The 25,632-nt window shown below is 46.0% G+C and overlaps 1 protein-coding gene across 1 annotated transcript in view; it reads left to right on the forward strand.

Annotated features, from left to right (window-relative positions):
• SPG7 (SPG7 matrix AAA peptidase subunit, paraplegin) overlaps window positions 1–25,632 on the forward strand; it is a 73,343-nt gene that overhangs the window by 34,672 nt on the left and 13,039 nt on the right. Inside the window, exons 5-12 of the mRNA XM_038754325.1 lie at window positions 4,191–4,330; window positions 6,610–6,712; window positions 8,257–8,382; window positions 8,930–9,092; window positions 9,606–9,779; window positions 20,335–20,459; window positions 21,863–21,965; window positions 23,650–23,760. Of these exons, the coding sequence (XP_038610253.1) occupies window positions 4,191–4,330; window positions 6,610–6,712; window positions 8,257–8,382; window positions 8,930–9,092; window positions 9,606–9,779; window positions 20,335–20,459; window positions 21,863–21,965; window positions 23,650–23,760 (1,045 nt within the window). The remainder of the gene's footprint in view (window positions 1–4,190; window positions 4,331–6,609; window positions 6,713–8,256; window positions 8,383–8,929; window positions 9,093–9,605; window positions 9,780–20,334; window positions 20,460–21,862; window positions 21,966–23,649; window positions 23,761–25,632) is intronic.

The raw sequence follows: 25,632 nt of genomic DNA on the forward strand, positions 1-25,632 counted from the left end.
CGAGCCTGGAAAAGCCCAAAATGGAACCTAGCCATCCCTCGTGTCTTTTGATTGCGAGCCCCGCCTCTTCCCTGTGTATTCTTCTGGACTGAGAACCCGCTGTTGGGTAGGGACTGTCTCTATATGTTGCCAACTTGGACTTCCCAAGCGCTTAGTCCAGTGCTCTGCACACAGTAAGCGCTCAATAAATATGAATGAATGAATGAATTCTTTAGCAGCACTTAGTACAGTGCTCTGCACATGGTAAGAGTTTAATAAATACTGTTACTACTCTCCAGAACTAGGCCACTTCTGCATCAGCCCAACTTGACTGGGCTCATGCTAGGGTCAGTTGGTGCCTCCAGTCCCCCACCCCTGCCAGTTTGGGTGGGTGTTGTGAGGTAGCTCTAGTAAACCAGGAGTGTTCCTGAACTCACCTGAAAACGGCCCAGATCCCACTTCCTAGAGGCAGAGAAAAGAACCATTCATTCATTCAATCGTATTTATTGAGCGCTTACTGTGTACAGAGCACTGTACTAAGCGCTTGGGAAGTACAAGTTGACAACCCAACAACGGGCTCACAGTCTAGAAGGGGAACCATCAGAACCACTGTAGGACGGGCAAGGATGCACGTAGGGGCATTTATTAAGTATTTATTTGAGTGCTCGTGACATCAGTTGATGAACGTACCACAGTTAAAAGTGAGAGAATGGATATAAGTAAAAGATACCAGTGAATAAATCAATGAACGGATAAATGCGTGAGCGTTACGGTGATTGATGCAAAGGCATGACTAGCGAGGGTAGGGGAATTAATCAAGGAATGCTTCCTGGAAGAGGTAACTGTGTAGGAAGGATTTGAAGGAGGAAGGGGAGGGATATGGTTTGGCTGTGGTGAGGTAGGAGGGTATTCCAACGAGGGAGAAAGTTGTGGGCAGTGGGTCTGAGATGAGAGAGTCAAAGAGCACAAGTTTGAGTGAAGTGAGAGAAGTGGGAGGAAGGAACCCAACTTACGGTTAGGAATTTTCTTTTTAGCTATGTTTTTGGGTTTTTATCCTGGCAGCAAAGGGTAGCCCCTGGATATATCTGAGGGAGGGGACAATGTACTCCATTTGGCATTCTGAAGGGACCTGTGCGGGGTATATTAGACTGAAGAGGGAAGAGGTTGGAGGCAAGGCGACCCAAAGGGCTGATGTTCCTGTAGCCCATCCAGAAGCGATGAGGACTAGTGCTGGTTCTAAGGCCAGAAAAGGAATGGATCTGGGAAATTCAACAGAGAAAGAAGTGGTGGGTCTTCGAAATGGTCTGAGTATGGAGGAACGAGTCCGTTTCAAGTTGGTGTGTCGAAGCATGTGGTGGGATCTTCTAAACTGTGAGCCCACTGTTGGGTAGGGACTGTCTCTATATGTTGCCAACTTGTACTTCCCAAGCGCTTAGTACGTGCTGTGCACACAGTAAGCGCTCAATAAATACGATTGATGGATTGATTGATTGATAGATCGACAGTGATGGGAAAAGCTGAGAAAAAGAGAGGATTTAGAAAGGAAGATGAGTTGAATTGTGAAGTCCTCCAAGATCTTTTCCAGTATAATCGTGCCTCGGCGGTCACAGCCGATACTCTCCTGGGTGTGAGCCGGGCACCCGCCAGCCGGTGCACAACTCCAGAGCCGGAACCCACGTGGAATTCTTCCCACCGTTCTTCCTCTCTCACCATGTGTGCTTTGGATGTTTTTCAAGTCCCTGCCTGGAACCGTGAATGGACTGTTTGAGAGTGAGGAAGGTAAATAAGTAGGGACCTAAATGGAAATGGTATCCAGGTAATTTGTCCCAGGAAGGTTCTTGCCCAGTAAGTTTTGTGCTGTGTTTTAAAGGGAGTAATCTTTATCTGGTTTTGTCAGCAATCTTCTTCATCGCACTGACTCCTTAGATGTTAGTAGCTGGAGGGAGAATCGTAAGTTACGTACTTTCTGAATCTCTCCACCTACATATGGTACCGGAGATGGAGGGGAGGTAGGTGGGTGAGGCCACCCAGAGCCGTGATGGCCTTTATAGATGATGAGCTCTTTAGGGTCGGGGACAAGCATTTCTAATTTCTTTGTGACTCTCCAACAGAGTCTGCCATGCACACTGTGGGTGCTAAGTAAATATTTGTTGATGAGTTTGACCTTCACATCACAAGTGTGTACTTTGGCCAAATGAGAGGCCGCTCAAGAGAGCACCAAAAGAAGGGATTTAAGTCAGCCTTAAAAGTCACTTTTGCACTTTGTCCACAGGCCTGTTGTTTGAACAGCCACCCCGCTCCTCTTCGGCTTGCCCCGCTGGAGGGAAATCTTGGGCAGTTGGAAGTGAGTCCTGCCCAGAATAGAGTGGAGGGAATAGAGTGAAAGACATAGGGCCAAGAGAGTAGAGCTATATTAGCTCAACTGAGGATTTTCCATAGAGAGGGAGAAGGGTGAGAAGTGACATTCCAGATGGAAGGAAAATGCTTTCTACTAACTGTGACAACAACAGTGAGAAGCAGCCTGGCTTAGCGGCAAGGCATGGGCTTGGGAGTCAGAGGACTTGGGTTCTAATCTCGGCTCTGCCACTTGTCTGTTGTGTGGCCTTGGGTAAGCCACTTAACTTCTCTGTGCCTCAGCGCCCTCATCTGCAAAATGGGGATGAAGACTGTGAGCCCCATGTGGGACAACCTGATTACCTTGTATCTTCCCCCCCCCCCCCCCCCCAGCGCTTAGAACGGTGCCTGGCACGTAATAAACGTTTAACAAATACCATCATTATTATTATTAACACTTCCTTGCCTACTCTCAGATCATAGCTGTGGCCTAGTGGCTGCTTACAGCCACTTAACTTCTCTGTGTCTCACTGCCCTCATCTGCAAAATGGGGATGAAGACTGTAAGCCCCGTGTGGGACAACCTGATTACCTTGTATCCCCCCCCCAGCGCTTAGAACGGTGCCTGGCACGTAATAAACGTTTAATAAATACCATCATCATTATTATTAACACTCCCTTGCCTACTCTCAGAGCATAGCTGTGGCCTAGTGGCTGCTTACAAGTTTGACCTTTTTCTTTTTTTTTTTAAATGGCATTTATTAAGCGCTTACTATGTGCAAAACACTGTTCTAAGCGCTGGGGAGGTTACAAGGTGATCAGGTTGTCCCACGGGGGGGGGGGGGGGGGCTTACAGTCTTCATCCCCATTTTACAGATGAGACAACTGAGTTCCAGAGAAGTGAAGTGACTTGCCCAAAGTCACAGCTGACAGTTGGTGGGGCCTGGATTCGAACCCATGACCTGTGACTCCAAAGCCCGTGCTCTTTTCCACTGAGCCACGCTGCTTCTCCAGGATTCAGTTAAGTGATGGCAAACAGGACTACCTTTTCAACAAATGATTAAAGTTTGTATACACCAAGGAGAGCAACTTTGGATAGAAGAGCTTAAAGGTTGTGAGCTCCTTGAAGGCAAGATGCTTACTTCTCATGTCAATCAACCGGTGGTATTGCTTGAATGCTTATTGTGTGCAGAGCACTGTACTAAGCACTTGGGAGAGAACAGTACAACAGAGTTGGTTGACACATTCCCTGGCCACAATGAGCTTAAAGTTTAGAGGGAGAGACAGATATTAATATAAATAATATTCAGATATGTACATAAGTGGTGTAGGGTTGAGTGTGGAGGTGAATATCAAATGCCCAAAAGTGCATAGATGTTCCTCAAGCACCTAGAATAGGAGGCAATAAATGTTCTATTGATGATGATAATAATGATTAAGAATTGTGAATTGGAATAATGGAAGAAGCAATTTAGTAGTTGGGGTTGATGAGGAAGTAGTGAAATCTGGTTGTTAGGGAAGAGTTTTCTGCTTATCCTATGAGCCCCATGTGGGACAAGGACTGTATCTGGCCCAAATATTTTATATCTACCCTGGAGCTCACTACAGTGCTTGGCACGTAATAGGCGCTTAACAATTACCACAATTATTCCTATTATTATTCTTTTTAATACTAGTTTTCTGAGGGGAGTAATGAAAGTATCAGGACCCAAGGTAATGTCAAATATGCCTGAATGAAACCTTTATCTATAGGCAATAGAAAACAGTTCCCTGAATTAAATTTTAATATTCTGATGATCCGCTCACGGTTCTCTCATTTCTCTTGTCCTCTTCAAATGAAGACAACTTGCAATTTGGCTTTCTGCTTTATGTCCCCAGCGGCTTGCCCTGATGTACCGAATGCAGGTGGCAAACATTGACAAGTTTGAGGAGAAGCTGCGAGCTGCTGAAGACGAACTGAACATCGAAGGGAAAGACAGGATCCCCGTCTCCTACAAGCGCACAGGCTTCTTTGGAAAGTATGACTACATTCATTCAATTGTATTTATTGAGCGCTTACTGTGGGCAGAGCACTGTACTAAGCGCTTAAAAATAAAGCACACAACCGACGAGGATGGGATACGAACCCACGCGTGCAGAGCACAACAAGTTTTTGACGCTATCTTATTGAGCTAGGATCTTCTCTAGGGGAGAACAGCCCTTTGAAGCCCTTATCAAGGGCTTTGACCTAACAGGAACCACTTATGAGGGAAGGGTTAATTGACTATAGGTTGGAAGACTGAAAATGATTAAAAATTGGAAGCCCGCAAGTCGGCCGAAGCGTTTTTATCATTCCGTAGCGTTCTGTGATGTGTTTCTTCCTTTAGCACGTTTGCCAATTTTTCAAAGAAAGCAAAATGGGGAAATGGGAGATTCAGACTGGAAACTCCCACATTTCTGCATCAGAAAGCTGTTGATACCTGCAGGGAACAGCAAGAGGTAGTTGGGAAACCAGCTTCAATAGTGAGAGCAGATTCAGTTGAAGAAATGTATTCAAAGAGTCTCTCATTTTATACATTAAAAAGTGTGACTGAAGCCCGGCTGTACCTACGGGGAAAGAGTAATGTTGATTTAGAGCTTGAGATCTTTTTAATGGAAAAACAGAAAATAACCGTAATAAGCAAGCACTCACCTCTAATGTGTAGACTTGCATGAATTTTGTAACTAGGAGTCTCCACTAAATCACCATTCTTTAACAGGGTTAGAGGAATGTGATTAATAAGCAAGGAGAGAACAAGAAAGAGAAAAACATCTTGTCGGAGTGCAAAATGTCTGTCTGGAATTTATTTGATTGTTTTTTTCATCTCCTGGCACCAAACTTTCTGTGGTTTAGTTTTTAGCTACTGTGGTTTATTTCTCCTTATATTTAAACTGGCAACTTGTTTTTGGAAAATAATTTATTGAAACTAGACAGTTCTATAAATCCTCCTCAGGAATTATTCAAGTCTACAAGCAGATTAACCCTTGAGGGCAGACTCACTCTGTTAAGGTAGGTAGTTTCCATAATGGTAGTTTTCCATAGGTGGTTTTCTCCCTTCTGCATCATTTGTGCACTCGGATCTTTGACCTTTGGGCATTTGATACGTGCCCCCATTCTCAATCCTACAGCGTAAATGTACATTTCTATACATTATACTAATGTCTGTCTCCCTCCAGACTCTAAGCTCGCTGTAGTCAGGGAACATGTCTCCCAACTCTGCTGTATTGAACTCTCAAACAGTACAGTGCTCTGCACATAGTAAGCATGGCCTAGTGGAAAGAGCTCAGGCCTGGGAATCAGAGGATCTGGGTCCTAAGCCTGGCTCCACCACGTTTCTCCTGTGTGACCTTGGGCAAGTCATTTCACTTGTCTGGGCCTCAGTTACCTCGTCTGTAAAATGGGGATTAAGACTGTGAACCCAATGTTGGACATGGACTGTGTCCAATCTGATTAGCTTCTATATTCCCCAGTGCTTAGTACAGTGCCTGGCACATAGTAAGCCCTTAACAAATATCATTAAAAAAAAAAAATAGCATTAATGATGGTGATGTTGATCACTGCTGATGCGGTATATGCATAGAGAGACTTCTTTGGGGAGACATCATCGTCATCATCAGTCGTATTTATTGAGTGCTTACTATGTGCAGAGCACTGTACTAAGCGCTTGGAAAGTACAAATTGGCAACATATAGAGACAGTCCCTACCCAACAGATTATTTTTCCTTTAATATATAAATCGGTCGATCAGGTTTGAAGTGTTGTCATTTTGATTCGCTAAGGTCACGTCCCCCAAAACTGGATCCCGAGAGGCAAAATGCGATCTTCGAACCATCTCGTTAGTTCAGATAGCAGCATGCTTTCCGTCGAATCCTGAAAACATTAAATCAGTTCCTTTTAGGAAGTAGCCTGTATGATTCCTTGGCCAGTTACAGTTAGGTGAAAAATTTCCTTACAAATTCATGAGTGACACGTTAAGGACGTTAACCTTATCGTTCAATAGCCAAGTGAGTTGGTGCCGTAAAGTATGTCTCAGCATTAAGCATATATGTATGCTAAAGCCTTTACTGCTTGCACACATGATACGAAAAGTATAACTATTAATCTAAGTGGCTATCGGTTTCTCCAAGTCTGTGTTCACTGTTATTTGCTACCTTACTGGTCTTACTGGTAAATATTCTTCTTTAAAGGCGGTTCTCATGAACTGTTCATTCTTTGCCGTTTTAACCAATTGTAGCTCTGATAATTTATTCCTTAGCTTCCCTGCTTTTTTCTTTTCAGTGCACTTTATGCCTTGGGAATGACGACTGTGGGTGTGGCCATACTGTGGTACATATTCCGCCTTGCTGGGATGTCAGGAAGGGAAGGCGGATTCAGTGCCTTTGTAAGTTGCTCAAATGTATCTAGTTGTTAATAATCAAAATAATAATTATTATGATACTTAAGTTCTCATTATGTGCCAGGAATTGTACTAAGCGTTGGGGTAGATACAAGATAATCAGGTTGACACAGTTACTGTCCCAAGGTCTAAGAGGGAATAGAAATTAATCCCCATTTTACAGAAGAGGAAACTGAGCCCCAGAGAAGTTAAATGGCATGCCCAGGGTGAGAGCAGAGAAGTGGCCAGGATTAGAACCCAGGCCCGTGCACTTTCCACTAGGCTATGCTGCCTCTAGTTGTATTTACTATTATAGGGTTTGTCTGTGTTTGTGCTGGCTTCCTCCTTTTCCTTTGGGCTTCGAAATAAGCAGTGGATGAGAATTAACTGGCAGCAAAGACCATCATGTTCCCAGCGTATCTTGAATCATCTTTGATTCTGATCCGCCGCCTGAAGAGTATATAAGAACCAGTTTTCATCTGAGGCCCCTTCTTTCCCTGACATCAAGAAAGGCTGAGCTCAGTGAATTCACCGTGTCGTGTATCCTGGCATTTCCAAAGCTCACTAATCAGTAGCAGCTGTAAATTACATTTTTTTTTGTTTCCCCCTGCCAGCAAGGAAGCCAGGAATTATTATAGCAGCAAATGGTATTATTTATCTCTTTTTAAAAAAAAAAAAGCAACTGCTTTAGATTAAAAAATTCATGGGATTCAGTGAGTCATTTTACAGGTTGGCCTTCCTCTCCCACCTCTTTTGATTCCTCTTCTCAACCAAAGCTGAACAGTGCCGAGTTACCAAATGTCAGACCGCTTGTCTGCCCCGTGACCTTGGGCAAGTCACTTTACTTCTCTGTGCCTCAGTTACCTCATCTGTAAAATGGAGTTTGAGACTGTGAGCCCCTCTTGGGACAGGGACTGAGTCCAACCTGATTTGCTCGAATCCCCCGCAGCATTTAGTACAGTACGTGGCACATAATAAGCGCTTAACAAATACCAAAATTATGATGATTATCCAACCCTGTATCCGTAGAGTACAGTGCTCTGCACACAGTAAGCGCTCAATAAATACGATTGAATGAATGAATGAACCCTGATGAAGGCTAAGTTACAAAGAACTCAGCTGTAACATTCGAAGCGTGAAATGTAATTATTGGGAAAGAAGAGGGCCTAAGAGGTTGACTCTGTAATGGAAGACTTCTTTGGGGTTGTCATTTACCTTCCAAACAGGCCCTAGTGTAAATCCCAGTTCCCCCGTGTGAAGGCTGGCGCATAAAACCAGGGCTTGAAGCTCTGATTAAAAGACCGCCTACTTTTTTCCGGAGCCAGTCGTGATTCGAAGGAGAAGAGTCGTGTGTCCTGCCTTTCGATGGAGGAGTGATTAGAATGACTTTAAGGATACACTGACTGGGCTGGGTTGTAGCTAGGGGAACCAAAGAGTGTGTTAAACCTGGAAAAGCTGCTCTCGTCTCCCATCAGTAAAATTAAAATGCCGAGTGATCCATCGAGCATTTTCCTTCATGGTTGGGGCCGTTCTGTGTCCTTCTGTTCCAGAACCAGCTGAAAATGGCACGCTTTACAATTGTGGATGGAAAGTCTGGGAAAGGAATCAGCTTCAAAGATGTAGCTGGAATGCACGAGGCCAAGTTGGAAGTTAAAGAATTTGTGGATTATCTGAAGGTGAGAAGGCATGTGGTCTTGGCACAAAGAGTTGCTGTGAAATGCCAAGGAGATGAGGAAAAATCCCTAGGGCGGTCCATGAGAAGGTAGAGGGCCTCCGGTAACGATGGGGTTGATGTCTGAAGGAAAGTCCCAGCTCTACTGTTAGACTACAGTTGCCCCTGTTGTCTTGTTCGGGTCACCTCTTAAATCGCAGTTTCATTTTTAATCCTGCGATGGCCACGCGCATAGCTTACGGATAAGCAGGAGAGACTGACCCCTTTTCTCATTCGTCACTATTAATGTACTCAATAGTGTACCAGAAGCATTTATAACCTGCTAGTATTACAGATAAATTGTGACACACATCAAGCAGTTGATGATATCTTTCAGGAGTCACCCTTGAAAGTGTGGAACTACATAATTGGAACCTATGAGCACCTTTTCCAAATTGGTTCCAACTTCCCCCAACTCATCCAGGGGTAGATGTGACAAAATGGTTCAATTTCATTAGCCATTTCTTCTTAAAGATCTGGTTTTGAGTCATACCTCCTGTTGTAACTTATAGAGCCCAGAGCGCTTCCTCCAGCTTGGTGCCAAGGTCCCAAAGGGCGCTTTGTTGCTTGGCCCTCCAGGATGCGGAAAGACGTTGTTGGCTAAAGCAGTAGCTACAGAAGCCCAAGTGCCTTTCCTGGCGATGGCAGGCTCAGAGTTTGTGGAAGTTATAGGAGGTAAGTCCTCAGGGAAGAAGAGTGGGATAGGGAGGAAAGAGGGAGAAAATAGCCTTTGAGTAACTCACTTGCTCACAGGGAAGTCAGGCTGCTCCTCAAGTTGTGAATGTAATGAGATTTTGAAACCTGGCACCATCTTCAAATTCAGTTTGACCAAGATTTTCTAAAGTAAATAAGTTTATTGAACTTACTGTCTAATCATGGCCTCTTGAGGTCCTTTTTGCTTCAAGCCCTCAGAAATGCCGGAGTGGCCAACTCTCAGCTGCAGAGGGTCCGGCAGTACACTTTATGTGTTTTATTTTCCTCAGTTGGGGTTGATTGCACCCCTAGTACTCGCCTGGTTTTATGTTTCAAAATGGTAGCATTTAGTATGCACGAAAGGTCCTAGGTTTGTGTTTCACAGTTACCGTAACTATGCATGACCTCTGGGACGAGACCGCGATTAATTTCCGAGTAAATCGAACCGTTTTCCACCGTCCTTCAATTTCTTGACATTCCGCGTAACTCTCTCAGGCCTCGGAGCTGCTCGGGTGCGCAGCCTCTTCAAAGAAGCCCGGAACCGGGCCCCCTGTATCGTGTACATTGATGAAATCGATGCCGTGGGCAAGAAACGCTCTACCTCCATGTCCGGCTTCTCCAATACTGAGGAAGAACAGACGCTGAATCAGCTCTTGGTTGAAATGGATGGTTAGTATAAGCGACGCCCCTGCCCCCGCCACCCTCTGCTTACCTGGACCTCCCACATCAGAGCCTCGGGGTTGAGAAGCAGAAAGAAGCCTTGTTCAGCCCGGGCCTTGGCCCGCGAGCTGGTTGGGGGCCAGGCAGCGGAAAGTTTATCTGGGCACGGCCGGCCGCCCCAGCCCGCCCAGCTGAAGGCCCGCTCGGGTGCCCTCCAACCTCCACCTCCTCCTCAGCAGGCAAAGGAGAAGAGGGAATACGGGTCCCAGGTAAGCCACCCTGGCAGATTGTGGCATCCTGGCCCGCTCGGGTGCCCTCCAACCTCCACCTCCTCATCAGCAGGCAAAGGAGAAGAGGGAATACTGGCCCCAGGTAAGCCGCCCTGGCAGGTTGTGGCATCCTGGCCCGCTCGGGTGCCCTCCAACCTCCACCTCCTCATCAGCAGGCAAAGGAGAAGAGGGAATACTGGCCCCAGGTAAGCCGCCCTGGCAGGTTGTGGCATCCTAGCCCGTGCGCAGTACATCACGCAGGCATCCACTTCACATCTTGGCAGGGTATGTGAACTGAACGGGTGTGAGTTTAGGTGCTTGTTTGGCTGCTCCTTTTCCCTCCCTTTCCCCCACCAGGGAGAAGTCAGATTGGCTCTGGGTAGCGGATTCATTTAAAAAAAAAATGTGCTTATGGAGGGGACTAAGAAGGAGTTGGAGGGGACTAAGAAGGAGTTGGATTAGGTACGGACTCCAAGTACCATGGTGAGCCCCAGAAGTCCGGACCAGCCAGGTGTCTTGGGGCCTTATTTCTCCTGAACAAGGAAGTTAGTCTCTGGGATTCTGCATATTTACATGTTCTGAGTGCTAATGCATCAGCAGTGCTTTGCACATAGTAAGCGCTTAACAAATGACATTATTATTATTAATGCGAGACCGTTGAATTTTTGTTATTTCCCTTTTTCATCCCAGTTTCACCACGTCTCTTCCCACCTTCTTGGGCCTCACCACAGCATCACCTGTTGAAGGTGCCCTTTTTTAGCTATGTCTTCCTTCCGCTTGAAGGCCATCCCTGGAAAAGTTCACCAGCTCGATTCTCTCAGCTCAGGGCAGGGTTTGGTCAAGTTGAAAGTGAGAAACAATTTTTTTTTTTTAATGTTATTTGTTAAAGGGCTTACTATGTGACAGCCACTGTATTAAATGCTGGGGTGGATACGAGATAATTGGGTTGGCTGCTACCCGTGTCCCACACGGGGCTCACAGCTTTAATTCCCATTTTACAGATGAGGTAGCTTGAGGCCCAGAGAAGTGAAGTGACGTGCCTCAGGTCACACAGCACAGAAGTGATAGAGCTGGGATTAAAACCTAAGTCCTCTGATTCCCGGGCTCGGGCTCTTTCCATTTAGGTGAGCTTGGAAGGAGCCAAGAGTGCCTGGGGAGTAGTGGAAAAGTCTCTGCTAAAATTCTACGCATTTAGTGTTTTGCACATGCAGTTTTCCATGTAACTTTGAGGTCCTTTTTCGTCGTATAGATTCCATTCTTTGAACTGCACCCTTTCCCACAGCATGTGCCTCATCCACGTAATCCCATGTGTAGGTACGAGCGTACCGACAGAGACTAGAAAATAGGTCCAAAACTGACAGAGTTCATCAGACTTTTCTCTTTAATTCTCATTTATACCTAATAAGGAAGGATAGCTTGATTTTTCATTTTACAGTTGAACAAGTTAAGATTGTAATTCATTTCTGAAATGCCAGCTGACCTGCTTTTCTTTCCTAATTGAGCTGAAATGGTGTGGTAGAAATAGAAACGAACTAGTTGTTTTTCGGGAACTGCTGCCGTTTTGTAACTTTTTTTTCTCTAGCGGCTACCGTAAGCGTAGCTCGGTATGTCGTGCGGAAAATACTCTGAACTGATCGTTCAGTCGTATTTATTGAGTACTCACTCTGTGCAGGGCACTGTACTAAGCGCTTGGGAGAGAACAATACAACAATAAACAGACACATTCCCTGCCCACAACAAGCTTCCCGAGAGTTGTATGTCTGGTATATGTTTAACTTGTCTCTGTTTTACTTGCCTACTGGTTATGAGAAATGGTTATTATCTTCTGAATACATTTGAAAGTAATTGGGCAGAGTATCTTGGATAATTGAAAATTGGAGTAGTAAGGAGTGCTCAGTAAATTTCAATCCCAGCTTGTTTGGAAAGTTGCAAGTGCATTCTGTGGTTTGGCTTTAAGGACACTGCACTGCATTACGGAGCTATTAACATGATGTCTGGTGGAGATGAGCAGCATCAACAGCGGAGTGCGACACAAACACTTTTCATCTACAGTCACAATCATTTGGTTTTCGCATAATCCAGAATTTGGGTAATGGAGACTTGATTTAATTGGCATCCTACTTTATAAAATAGCAAGTGCTGTGCTTCACGGGGGGGTCCCTTTCCAAAGGTTTTGGGGGAAAATAAACAAGCAAACAAAGAAACCAAAGCGCTGCGATGAATTTTCACTGTGGGATCTGTCCCCAGACATCAGTCTTGACCAGGGGCATGTTTCCAGAGTGCTGTCTTTCTCAAGTCCCCACTCTTGGGTTGGCCACACACTCGTTTTGCTCTTTCAGACCCTTCTGGTGCTTCCCCCTAGACTGTCCATCATGGGATACCTGAGTTAGTGCCTATCAGTCTCCCCTCTCATATTCCTTCTCTTCCCCAGACTTTGCCCTTCGTTGTACTAGTTATGAAAAACAATCTGCTAGGTGTGATACTAAGCAGAATTGTTCCCAGCCTCTATTTTTCTCTTCTTTTCTTCAAAAGTCAGATAGTCCATCAGGCTCTTTCCTGGACGAGAAAAGACATCCACTTCTCCTCCTGGAACCTTGTCAACGGGATTTTGGTTGTGTTTAGAGGTGATTACTAAAGGACAGTTTGCCACTTGTGAGGCCAGGCATAGGCTTCAAACGGAAATCCTTCATGTGGTCTCCTGGTACACTTGCTCACTTGTGGTGAAAATGCTATAATATTTTAAGGCCGAGAGATTGGTCTAGTATCAGAACTGAGGAAAAAATCAGCATACCTATGTAGGTGGCCTTGATTAAACACTTGGTGCTCGAGGGCCATTGGAGATTCTCGAGGGCCGTTGGAAATTCTTTCATCATTATTCCTCAGCAAATTCCTCAGTCTGAATCGTGGATGCCCACTGTGCGGCAGAGGAGTGTCCTGTGTGCCATTCCCAGTGGTGGTCGTAAAGAAAACCAAAGCCACATGGTTAATTCCATTTTTCTTCCAGAAACTTTCCGTTTCTAAGACGTAGCTTCATACCAGCTACTTACCCAGGAGGCGGTCCTTAGAACTGAACAATTGAACTAAAACTAATTTGGAATCAAGGGAGAATAATGCAGGATATGGTAGTTAAATCACAAAATAATTCTCTGTTCTCTATCCCTCCCCACCCCCCACGCCCCTTTGTACTCCTGCTGACATATTGGAGTACAGGAGGTAACCAGTGAACACCTATTAGGAATGGAAATTCTAGTTGAAGATCTTTGAATATCTTTCTATTGTTGGCAGTGGTGCCCCTGGCTACTCTAGGCTATTCTAAATAAACCTGGAAAAAAAAAAACTGGAACACTCATTTGACCTTTTATTTTTACTAAAATCCGTAGATTACACAGAACTAAAAATCGCCCTGTACTTTTGCCGTTTTCAGTTTTTCAGAAAACACATCCTTAAAGCAAAATGAGGTCCAGCAGAAAATGTTAGATTTTAATTTACTGTGAGTTTAAGCTTCATTAAAAAAGCACACATTATTAATTCACTGTCTAGAACTTAATGCTTCTCAGGTTTAAGAAGATAAGTTTCTCGCCCCCCCAAGAAATGCATTTCATTTGTAGGGAGATGAGAGCAACTGTTTTCTTGCAGGTCAAAATCAGCTGTCTCCAAAAGTGTCTAACCACGGTTAGCTTGAGTTTAGTGAACACTAGAGCAGCTCCCATTCATTATGCAAGAAACACACTCTTCCTTTTTTGAAGGCTGTTTGTTACTAATAACAATAAGAAAGAAAAAATTGTAGTCTGTTAAGCTCATACTGATTCATCATTAATAATAAAAAATGTGGCAGATGTTAAGCACTTACTATGTGCTAAGCACTTTACTAAGCACAGGAGTAGATAGAAGGAAATCAGGTCAGACAAAGTCCCCGTTCACAGTCCAAGTAGCAGGTATTGTGTCCTCATTTTACAGATTAGAAAACTGTGGCATGGAGACGCTAAGTGACTTGCCCTTGGTCACACAGCAGACCAGTGGCAGAACCGGATTTAGGACCTTGTGCCTCTGACACTCAGGCCCGTGCTCTTTCTACTAGCCCATTCTGGTTCTCACTATCACGTTCCCGTTAAAATGTATATAGTCGAAAGATGCTGAGCGTCTCTGAATCGTTCTTACTCCTCAAAATTTATCCCCTGCTTCTCCACACAATGTAGACGTTCTTTTGACTTGGATAGACCTTTGTAATACATCGAGAGAGCGGGGATGTCTAGATTCAAGATAGGCAGATGCGATGAAAGCAGAATGGAAAAACCTGAATGTCTCTGGGCCTCAGTTACCTCGTCTGTAAAATGGGGATTAAGATTGTGAACCTCATGTGGGACATGGACATAGTGCTTAACAAATACCATTTTAAAAAAATCGGTGATATTTTTCTACTGACCATTGAGTGCAAAGCAATGTATTATGCCCTTAATGATAATAACTGGTATTTGTTAAGGGCTTACTATGTACCAGGCACCATTTTTTTTTGTCTCTGTCCCCCTTCTAGACTGAGACCGTTGTTGAGTAGGGACCGTCTCTATGTGTTGCCGATTTGTACTTCCCAAGCGCTTAGTACAGTGCTCCGCACACGGTAAGCACTCAGTAAATACGATTGAATGAATGAACGAATATTAGGCGCTAGGATGGATACAAGCAAATCGGGTTGGACACAGTCCCTGTCCCCCAGTCTCAATCCCCAGGAGGCCCAGGAAATTGAAGTGACTCGCCCAGGGTCACATGGCAGGCAAGTAGTGGAGCCAGGATTAGAACCCAGGTCCTCCGGCTCCCAAGCCCATGTTCTTTCCACTAGGCCACACTGTTTGTCACACATGTGACATTGTCAGTCGTGGGTCTCATTGGTCATTGTTCCCTGCACCTTCTTAGCGTTTCAGCAGCTCCCACTAAAGCAATGCCATCCCTGTGATAGGGTAAATCCAGACATTTACCCAAAACCCTGTACTTTCGGAAGCCCCTTCCATCCCCATGCTTCCCTGGTTCGGCCCAAGGACGGGGGCGTAGAAAGGAGAAGGTTGTGGGGTGGGCTTGGCACATAGTAAAGGCTTAACAAATACCATCATTATTATTATTAACAGAACTACTGCCATGGTCAGTGGTTGTGCTCCTTATCGCTCTCCGCCCTTAAGCCCCTAAACTAGGAACCACTCTGCCGGTAAGACAACGTTTTTTTTTTTTAAGTATCTGGAGAAGCAGCGTGGCTCAGTGGAAAGAGCCTGGGCTTTGGAGTCAGAGGTCATGGGTTCAAATCCCGGCTCCGCCGATTAGCTGTGTGACTTTGGGCAAGTCACTTAGCTTCTCTGTGCCTCAGTTACCTCTTCTGTAAAATGGGGATTAAGACTGTGAGCCCCCCGTGGGACAACCTGATCACCTTGTAACATCCCCGGTGCTTAGAACAGTGCTTTGCACATAGTAAGCGCTTCATAAATGCCATTATTATTATTATTATTATATCCGAGAGACAATTACGCTCCACACCTTCAAAGCCTTATTAAAGGCACATCTCCTCCAAGAGGCCTTCCCTGACTAAGCCCTCATTTCCTTTTCTCCCACACCCTTCTGTGTGGCCCCGATTTGCTCCCTTTATTCGCCTTTCCCCCAGCACTTAATAATAATAATAATAATAATAATAGTAACGATGATGGCATTTGTTAAGCACTTACCATATGCAAAGCACTGTTCTGAGCACTGGGGAGGATACAGGGTGATCAGGTTGTCCCACGGGGGGCTCACGGTCTTAATCCCCATTTTCCAGATGAGGGAACTGAGGCACAGAGACGTGAAGTGACTTGCCCAAAGTCACACAGCTGACAGTTGGCGGAGCCGGGAGTTGAACCCATGACCTGTGACTCCCAAGCCCAGGCTCTTTCCATGGAGCTATGCTTCTTCTCATACTTAATACTTAAGTATTATGTGCCGAAGTTTATTGATTATAAATTATATATCAGTATATATCAATATATATTGATTTATCTTAATGTCTTTCTCCCCCTCTAGACCATAAGCTCGCTGTGGGCAGGGAATGTGTCTACTCTATTATATTGTTATACTGTACTTTCCCAAGTGCTAGTACAGTGTTCTGCACACAGCTCTTGTTCACGTTTTAAGGTAGATGCAGCCGTGTCGAACCCTTCCTTTCCCCCAAATAAATCTGTGGTACCGGAGCCAATCTTCAGAGGCTTTTAGACTGTGAGCCCACTGTTGGGTAGGGACCGTCTCTGTATGTTGCCAACTTGTACTTCCCAAGCGCTTTGTGCAGTGCTCTGCACACAGTAAGCGCTCAATAAATCCGATTGATGATGATGGAGGGTTGCTGCGGTACAGTTCGAGTGCGTCATCCTAGAGCGGCGAGCCTGCCATTAACCCGGCACTAAGATCTCTTAGTGGGAAGGGCGGGTGTGGATTTGGGGGGAGGGAAAGTTGGAGCCGACCATCTGGAGACCCCCTCCCACCCCCAGCTGCAGGGAAAGTGGAAAACCACCACATTTCTGCATGCGCTGAATACCGGGGTAAGAAAAAGACAAAAGAGCGTAGGGTGGGGTGGGGCTGGAAAGGGCAGAATTGGGCCAGCGGGAGCGGGTTCGCATCATTTGCTCCCCACCCATGCCCTACTGCACCCGGAGCCACCCTCCTGACCCTGCAACAGAGGGATTTGCCGTTATTTGAATTTTCGGCTGCGTGCTTCCTTTATCGCTCCATCCCATTTGTTCAGCTCCTTCCTCTCTGCTGGCCCCCTTCAGTCCCCTTTCCTTTTGAATGGCTCCTCCTGTCTTCTTTCTCTTCCCTGCTCCCCACCCTCTTCCCTGTTTTCCCATTGAAAAATGCTTATTGTCTAGAAGGTATTTGTTCAGTGCTGACCATTTGTCGTTCGCTCCTTTGACCCTTTCAGAAGAAATCTAAGACGAGCTCTCGAGTGGTTACTAAGAGAGGGGATTGAGTCTCCCTGCCTGAAGGTATTTATAAATGGGAGAGATTCTCATCTGTCTGCGAAAACGTAGTTACGGTCCCCGGTAGAGGCAGAAAACTATAATTGTATGTCCTCCACTCCTCTGGGGATCTTTTCGTGATCAGGGTATCCCGTCAACTGTAATTTGGGCGGAAAGCAAGTACAATAGAGTGGCTGCCGCAAGAAATCTGCCCTTGATGGCTCTTGTTTTCGTCTGGGCATTTGTCTGAAGAGCCAGATTTATTTTAAGCCGTGGTCTCCTCAGCTGCAAAGCAGATAATGTACAATAGTCTGAGTGGAGTTTGTCAGCCACCACGTGACTGCCAGCTCCTCTAGGGATATCCATTATATTCTAAAGTGCCGCATAGTAGACGACCCAAAAGATGGTGATGATGAAGCATCGTGGCTCAGTGGAAAGAGCCCGGGCTTGGGAGTCAGAGGTCGTGGGTTCATTCATTCATTCATTCAATCGTATTTATTGAGCGCTTACTGTGTGCAGAGCACTGGACTAAGCGCTTGGGAAGTACTGGTTGGCAATAAATGTTGCCAATTTGTACTTCCCAAGTGCTTAGTACAGTGCTCTGCACATAGTAAGTGCTCAATAAATACGATTGATGATGATGATGAATAAATAGAGACGGTCCCTACCCAACAGTGGGTTCGAATCCTGGCATCCCCATGTGTCTGCTGTGTGGCACCTGTATATATGTATATATGTTGGTACATATTTATTACTTTATTTATTTATTTTACCTGTACCTATCTATTCTATTTATTTTGTTTTGTTAGTATGTTTGGTTTTGTTCTCTGTCTCCCCCTTCTAGACTGTGAGCCCACTGTTGGATAGGGACTGTCTCTATATGTTGCCAGCTTGTACTTCACAAGCGCTTAGTCCAGTGCTCTGCACACAGTAAGCGCTCAATAAATATGATTGATTGATTGATTGATTGTGGCCTGGGGCAAGTCTCTTAACTTCTCTGAGCCTCAGTTACCTCATCTGTAAAATGGGGATTAAGACTGTGAGCCCCACGTGGGACAACACAATCACCTTGTATCCCCCCCAGCGCTTAGAACAGTGCTTTGCACATAGTAAGCGCTTAACACATGCCATCATTGTTATTATTATTATCTCTTAAAGGAGTTTATTGAGAATTCGGGAGGGACTGGAGGGAGGGAGGGATCCTCAAAAATCTCCAGTGGCTACCAATCAATCTGCGCATCAGGCAGAAACTCCTCACCCTGGGCTTCCAGGCTGTCCATCCATCCCCTCGCCCCCTCCTCCCTCACCTCCCTTCTGTCCTTCTCCAGCCCAGCCCGCACCCTCCGCTCCTCTGCCACCGCTGATCTCCTCACCATACCTCGTTCTCGCCTGTCCCGCCATCGACCCCCGGCCCATGTCATCCGCCGGGCCTGGAATGCCCTCCCTCTGCCCATCCGCCAAGCTAGCTCTCTTCCTCCCTTCAAGGCCCTGCTGAGAGCTCACCTCCTCCAGGAGGCCTTCCCAGACTGAGCCCCTTCCTTCCTCTCCCCCTCGTCCCCCTCTCCATCTCCCCCATCTTACCTCCTTCCCTTCCCCACAGCACCTGTATATATGTGTATATGTTTGTACATATTTTTTACTCTATTTTATTTGTACATATCTATTCTATTTATTTTATTTTGTTAGTATGTTTGGTTTTGTTCTCTGTCTCCCCCTTTTAGACTGTGAGCCCACTGTTGGGTAGGGACTGTCTCTATATGTTGCCAATTTGTACTTCCCAAGCGCTTAGTACAGTGCTCTGCACATAGTAAGCGCTCAATAAATACGATTGATGATGACGACTGGGGTAGATTTCAGCACAATTGTAAGCAAGCCGCACTTTCCTTCTGGGTACTCTCAAGCCACCCCTCTCTGTGGAATATCGGCTCCTAAAGGAGTTTATTGAGAATTCGGGAGGGACTGGGGTAGATTGCAGCACATTTGTAAGTAAGCCACACTTTCCTTCTGGGTACTTTCAAGCCACCCCTCCCGCTGAGAGGCTCTTCTGTTGCTCTGAGACTGTTCAGGAGCTGCAAAGCCTCACCCTGGGTTGGGTAGCCATGTGACTCAGCAGACCTCGGCGTGTGAGCCAGATATAGCTCTTGTCTTGGAAGCTCGCTGCATACCCCACAGCTCTGTGTTTTGCTGGGAGTGAGAAAATGGAGTTCGTTTTGTTGACATCCGTCCGTTCGGAATCAGTATATATGATGATGATGATGATGGCATTTATTAAGCGCTTACTATGTGCAAAGCACTGTTCTAAGCGCTGGGGAGTTTACAAGGTGATCAGGTTGTCCCATGAGGGGCTCACAGTCTTAATCCCCACTTTCCAGATGAGGGAACTGAGGCCCAGAGAAGTGAAGTGACTTGCCCAAAGTCACCCAGCTGACAACTGGCAGAGCCAGGATTTGAACCCATGAACTCTGACTCCAAAGCCCGGGGCTCTTTCCAGTGAGCCACGCTGCTTCTCCAAGTTCAAGTTATATTTCAAGTATATTTCAAGTTACCGAGTTTTAGTTCTCTGTACTCTTGTTCAGTTTTATTTCCGTTTAGCAGTCCGTTAGCAGCTGATGCTCGGAATGTTGATTTATCGATATTTTCTTCAACTCTCAAAGCTGACCACCACAGCAGGAATTTCAGGACGATTCAGAAATGCCAAACTGACTGTCCCAGCTGTAAATCAGACACCTTTTACCCCCAGGCTACGGCCTTCGGACAAAATGTGGTGTAGCGTAGCGTTGCAGATGTTCCACATAAAAAGGGACTGTAGCCCAAGGAAACTCAGCGAACACGGGAAAGCAGTCCGTATCTCACAGAGTTCAATAGTACAGTAAAAATACCTTCCTCCTGTAACACATTTAAAGGGAAACATAAATCTCTCCAAGGACTGTTGTCTTAGAACTTAGAGTGGGGACTATGTAGCGGGGCTCCTGGTTTCTGTTTGCAGTTTTGCCACTGACGCTATATAGCCTTGGGTGGATCGTTCTGTTGTTTCTCTGTCGATAAAAATGGGACCACGACTTGTTTGTGAAGTTCATATTGAATGAAAGATACTAAGCAAGGGCAAGTCACTATCACATACACACTGTGTGTGTGTGTGTGTTTCTGTGAGTGTTCAGCTTCAGAAGGAGAGGTGACAAATGAACTCGCCGTTTCCTTTTTAGTGTTTCTTTATAGTTGAGAAATCCCCACCTGCCCTGTGTCTTGAAGAGTCAGCAAAATCAAGTCGCCAGTGTGTCCCATGTTGCTCGAAAACCAAAACCCTTGACGACCGATCTTGTTTTTCCTCAGGAATGGGAACCACGGATCATGTCATCGTGCTGGCGTCCACCAATCGAGCTGACATTCTGGATAATGCCCTGATGAGGCCGGGAAGGCTGGACAGGCACATTTTCATTGATCTCCCCACGCTTCAGGTTAGAACAAAAAGGCGGTTAAGCTGACGGGCCCCTTCCGTCACACTGGCCCATCAGATCCCTTGGTTGGCAATTCGGTAGTAGCGAGACTAGCAGCTCTGAATCAGGTGGCAATCACACGGGCCCCCGAGCCCAAGGCCTTAAACTAATAGAAGAGCCTGAGCCCCTGAAATATCTACCCTCACCCCCGGCAGTGGATTTTGTGAGCTAGCTGCATGGCTCTGTGTGTTCCCAGGACTGGGGGTTGAGGGTGATCCTTTTGTCATGGAAATAGTCATTGTGTGAACCCCTTGGGCATCCCCCCCCCACCCCATGAAATCTGGAGCTGCATAGACTCATTCTCCAGGGAGCTCTACCCCCACAGGGGATGGCTCTCGTTAGCAACATTCCTTTGGTGCAGATGTCAGGAGCGAATTTCCTCTGGCTGCTATCTGTCCAAATTGTATTTTGGCTCATTCCTGTCTTTGGTTTTGCAACTTGTTTTCTGTTTCCCCACCACTGCTGGTTTTCCCTTCATCCCCCGAGCATCTGGGGTCGAATGTCTCGGCCGGGGTCGGGTTTTGGAGCAGATTCTTTGAAACCGGATCCTGAGAGAAAGTAGAAAGGATCCCATTCTTTTCTCATGGCACCCCTTCCTTCCACCTGCAACTCTGCAGACGGCCTCGGTTTTCGTTTTAAATACCTCAGATGCCTGATTCTATCTGGTCGGGGAAGCATGAACTGTGGAGCCGCCCCTAAAGGAGGAAGGAAGAAAGGGAAGGCTCTGGCAACTGAGCTCGTGAGGGTTTTAATCAGGACCTCCTGGGCCAGCCCGGCCTGCCACCCCTCCTCTACCCCCCGTTGAAGGACTCTCTGTGGCGGCGCCCGAAGCAACAGGAGCCCCAGCCTGGTGGGGCAGGCCCCGTAGCGATAACAGAACTGGGGGAGGGCGACGTGGAGAAGCAAATAAAAGTGAAAGCTGGGTCGTGTCACCCTTAGAGATGAGCTCAGGAGAGCAAGCCGGTGAGTCATCGAAAACCCCCGTCCATCTGTGCCAATTTTGGAAGCGAGGCGGTTATTAAGGCAGGGCTGGAGCCGAGCTTGGTAAATAATGTTCCGGGAAGTGAAAACCGGAGGCGCTCTTCCCTCTAGCGGCCCCTCTCGCGGGAGAAGTCGCTTTGGCATTCATTCCCAACTACAAATGGGATCCGCCTTTTCCCTTCAGCCCCTGTGGGACCGTGACGGGTCTATAAAAGCCAAGAGTCTTCTCTTGCAGGGGGAAGATGGTTCACCGGTGAGCTCTTCTCTGCTCTCAGGGCCAGAACGTGTTACCGGGTCATCAGCCGTAGACGGTAGTTTGGATGGGAACCCGCACACAAACACACACACACATTCCTGACCTCTGTCCTTTTGTGTTCCTGAAGGAGAGGAGGGAGATATTTGAACAGCACCTGAAGAGTCTGAAGTTGACGCAGACCGGCACTTTTTATTCCCAGCGCCTAGCGGAGCTCACTCCCGGGTTTAGTGGTAAGGAAAATAATTTCTCCCTTGGTGTGTTCCTCAGCCGCCAAAAGGGCTCTTTGGGACGCAAACCTAGTGATGCTTTAGTTTATGTCCTTCGAATATTCCCTGAAGGAAGGTGTGAGATTTGTTTTTACCTGTTTTTCCTAGCGACTCAAATAAAATTGTTTTGGAAAATTGTTCAAAACCTGTGGGTTTCAGGTATCTTCCCCCCCCACCCCCGGAGGTCTGTGCCGCTTCACTTGTGAGTGACGCATTTCCATGAGAAATATATTTTCGTGTTCTACTCGGTAGCCATCGAGGCGAGAACCATTCACTACCCCGGGGGCAAGGGAGAGGATGATTAAATCAGTGAGAACTGTAGAAAGTGGTCATTTTTCCATCCAGGACAGCAATGAACGGTGGTTACTTATCCACTTTCCTATTGGACCAGGCCACCCACCGAGGGTAGTTCAGATCCTGAATAGAGAATTGAAAAGGTCTGAAGGTAGGAGTAGTTTGAAGTACAAGCTTTTCCAGTGTGGGGCTCCCTTCGGGGCTTCACAGGACTTGTTTGCACATCCAAGAGTACCGGTTTAATTTTCCTAGGGTCCCCGTCTAACAAGCCGTAGTACACTGGTGCTACTATTTCAACCCTAAGCTCCCCCATCACCCTCTGCCCCGCAGATTGAGACCAGGTGTTCCCACTGCTCTGGAGAAACGGGGATGGCCACCGAAGGGGTCCTTCGGTTCTGTGTAGGATAGAACTGCTGGCGCGTTCTTTTTATCTCCACGACAGAGAATGGCCAGTTTGGGCCAACCTCAAAGTCAGTAGAAACACGGCCCAAATCACGTTCGCTCCTTATTCCCTAGGAATGAAAAGGAGCTCGTCTTAATCAATCAATCAATCGTATTTATTGAGCGCTTACTGTGTGCAGAGCACTGTACTAAGCGCTTGGGAAGTATAAGCTGGCAACATATAGAGACAGTCCCGACCCAACAGTGGGCTCACAGTCTAGAAGGGGGACACAGAGAACAAAACCAAACATGCTAACAAAATAAATAGAATAGATAGGTACAAGTAAAATAAATAGAGTAATAAATACGTACAAACATATATACAGGTGCTGTGGGGAAGGGAAGGAGGTAAGATGGGGATGGAGAGGGGGACGAGGGGGAGAGGAAGGAAGGGGCTCAGTCTGGGAAGGCCTCCTGGAGGAGATGAGCTTTCAGTAGGGTCTTAAGGGCTCGTATTAAAGCTTGGAGCATTTCTTTTGTCAACCTGAACTGGCCACCATGTCTGCTTGTCTTTTGTACCCCTACTAGGGGCTAAGGCTTTGATTTCAGCGTGGGCTTCCGATCCCCCTCACCCTTACCTCCTCCGTACCTCCTCTTGCCTTTCTGGACTCCCATCTCCCCCTCTCGCTGCCCTCCCAACTTCCTTGGAAAGCTGGGCCTCCGGGAGAGAGCTGCTGTCGCTACTCCACTCCACCACACTCCATAACCTTCGGTCTTCGTCCCTCCGGGCCACAGGGAGGTCGGGAGTCATCTCCTGTTCCTGCCCCTTGAGTGCCCTCCCACCCCTACCTCCCCCCAATCTGAATTTGAGCAGCTGAAGGTAGTGGGCCCAAACCCAGGACTTACCAACCGAGCCTAAGAAACCAGGACCTTGCCCCGTTGTTCTCGCTCATGACGACGTCTTTGCTTTTAGGAGCCGACATTGCAAACATATGTAATGAAGCCGCACTGCACGCTGCGAGAGAGGGATACAAATCCATCGATACGTTCAGCTTTGAATACGCTGTGGAGCGAGTAATTGCAGGTAGGGAGGTTCATTCATTCATTCATTCATTCACTCGTATTTATTGAGCGCTTACTGTGTGCAGAGCACTATAGTAGGCGCTTGGGAAGTACAAGTTGGCAACGTATAGAGACGGTCCCTACCCAACAGCGGGCTGACAGTCTAGAAGGGAGAGGCAGACAAAACATATTAACAAAATAAAATAATAATAATATAATAATAATATATAATTATAATATATAATATAATTATATAATTATTATATATAATAATAATAAATAAAAATTGGTCAATCAGTCATATTTATTGAGTGCTTACTGTGTGCAGAGCACTGTACTAAGCGCTTGGGAAGTACAAGTTGGCAATGTATAGAGACAGTCCCTACCCAACAGTGGGCTCACAGTCTAGAAGGGGGAGACAGAGAACAAAACAAAACATGTTAACAAAATAAAATAAATAGAATAAATATGTACACATAAAATAAATAGAGTAATAAAGGCGTACAAACATATATACAGGTGCTGTGGGGAGGGAAAGGAGGTAAGGCGGGGGAATGAAGAGGGGGAGGAGGGGGAGAGGAAGGAGGGGGCTCAGTCTGGGAAGGACTAAGGTTGTCCTTATTCCCTTGTAATCCAGCTTGTGCTCCATGGGTTGCCTCCTGGGTAGCGTTCCCAGCTCTTCAAAAAGCTTCATGCACATGGGAGAAGGGTTCTTGTTAATAAGAGTGCCTCTTCATTCTAGCTGGAGTCTCTAGTGCTGTGAAACAGAATTCCAAGACCTTTACAAAGTCTCGTTTCTCTTATTTCCTGGATTTTAAAAATGATTCCTTCAATTGGGATCAGTCTGAGAATGCAACTGCAGTACAATATACATTTGTTAAGGAGTCCTCAGGAACTTGCCTGCTGTTTTTAATAAAATGAACTCAAATCAGGGCTGCTTTAGGGATTTACGTTCTCTCCCTTACTAGGGAATTTGTAGTTGCTGCCATCTAGAGAAATACCAGTGATGTTGTCTTTCTTTTTCAATATCTATGTAAAATGTGGAGTTTCTCCACCCCTTCCATCCCCACCTCGCTATCAGCTTCTGAAATTTTCCTTTTGTTTTTTGGGTTTTTTCGTTTTGTTTTTATAGAACTGGTGGTGTGCACAGTTGTCTGATTGTGGGTTGTTTTTTTCTTTGCCGTGTTCGACTATGAGTAGGAAAATGAATCTTGATCAAGAAAGCCAGCATTTAGGATAAATTCATTTCTTGTGCCTTCTTTCATCTCGTCATGCTTAGAAAAAGTGCCGTATAAAAAATGTAACGCAGTGTAATTTGAGCCTTGAGCTTCCCTTTCTTTAATGAAATCCAGAGTGAACTGAGTCAAGAATAGAGGAAGGCCGTCTGGCTAATGTCTGGAGAGGGCTGTATCTCTTGCTTTCCCAGAGATGGGCCCTTGGTACCCATAAGTGCACGTCTGAAGTGCTGCACTGATGCTGCCCGTCGCTTTTCTAAACGAAGACTAGGAGGGAATCACAGATGAACCGTATTTTATTCATGAGAATTGAGTATTAGGTTTAGGATGTCTTTCCATTAAGGTTGTCAGGACATGCCTCGAGCCTGACAGAGTAGATCAATCAATCAATCAATCGTATTTATTGAGCACTTACTATGTGCAGAGCACTGTACTAAGCACTTGGGAAGTACAAATTGGCAACACATAGAGACAGTCCCTACCCAACAGTGGGCTCACAGTCTAAAAGGGGGAGACAGAGAACAGAACCAAACATACCAACAAAATAAAATAGGTAGGATAGAAATGTACAAGTAAAATAAATAAATAAATAGAGTAATAAATATGTACAACCATATATACATATATACAGGTGCTGTGGGGAAGGGAAGGAGGTAAGA

The sequence above is a fragment of the Tachyglossus aculeatus genome, chromosome 11 (assembly GCF_015852505.1).
Source record: "Tachyglossus aculeatus isolate mTacAcu1 chromosome 11, mTacAcu1.pri, whole genome shotgun sequence".
In the NCBI taxonomy this organism is placed as follows: Eukaryota; Metazoa; Chordata; class Mammalia; order Monotremata; family Tachyglossidae; genus Tachyglossus; species Tachyglossus aculeatus.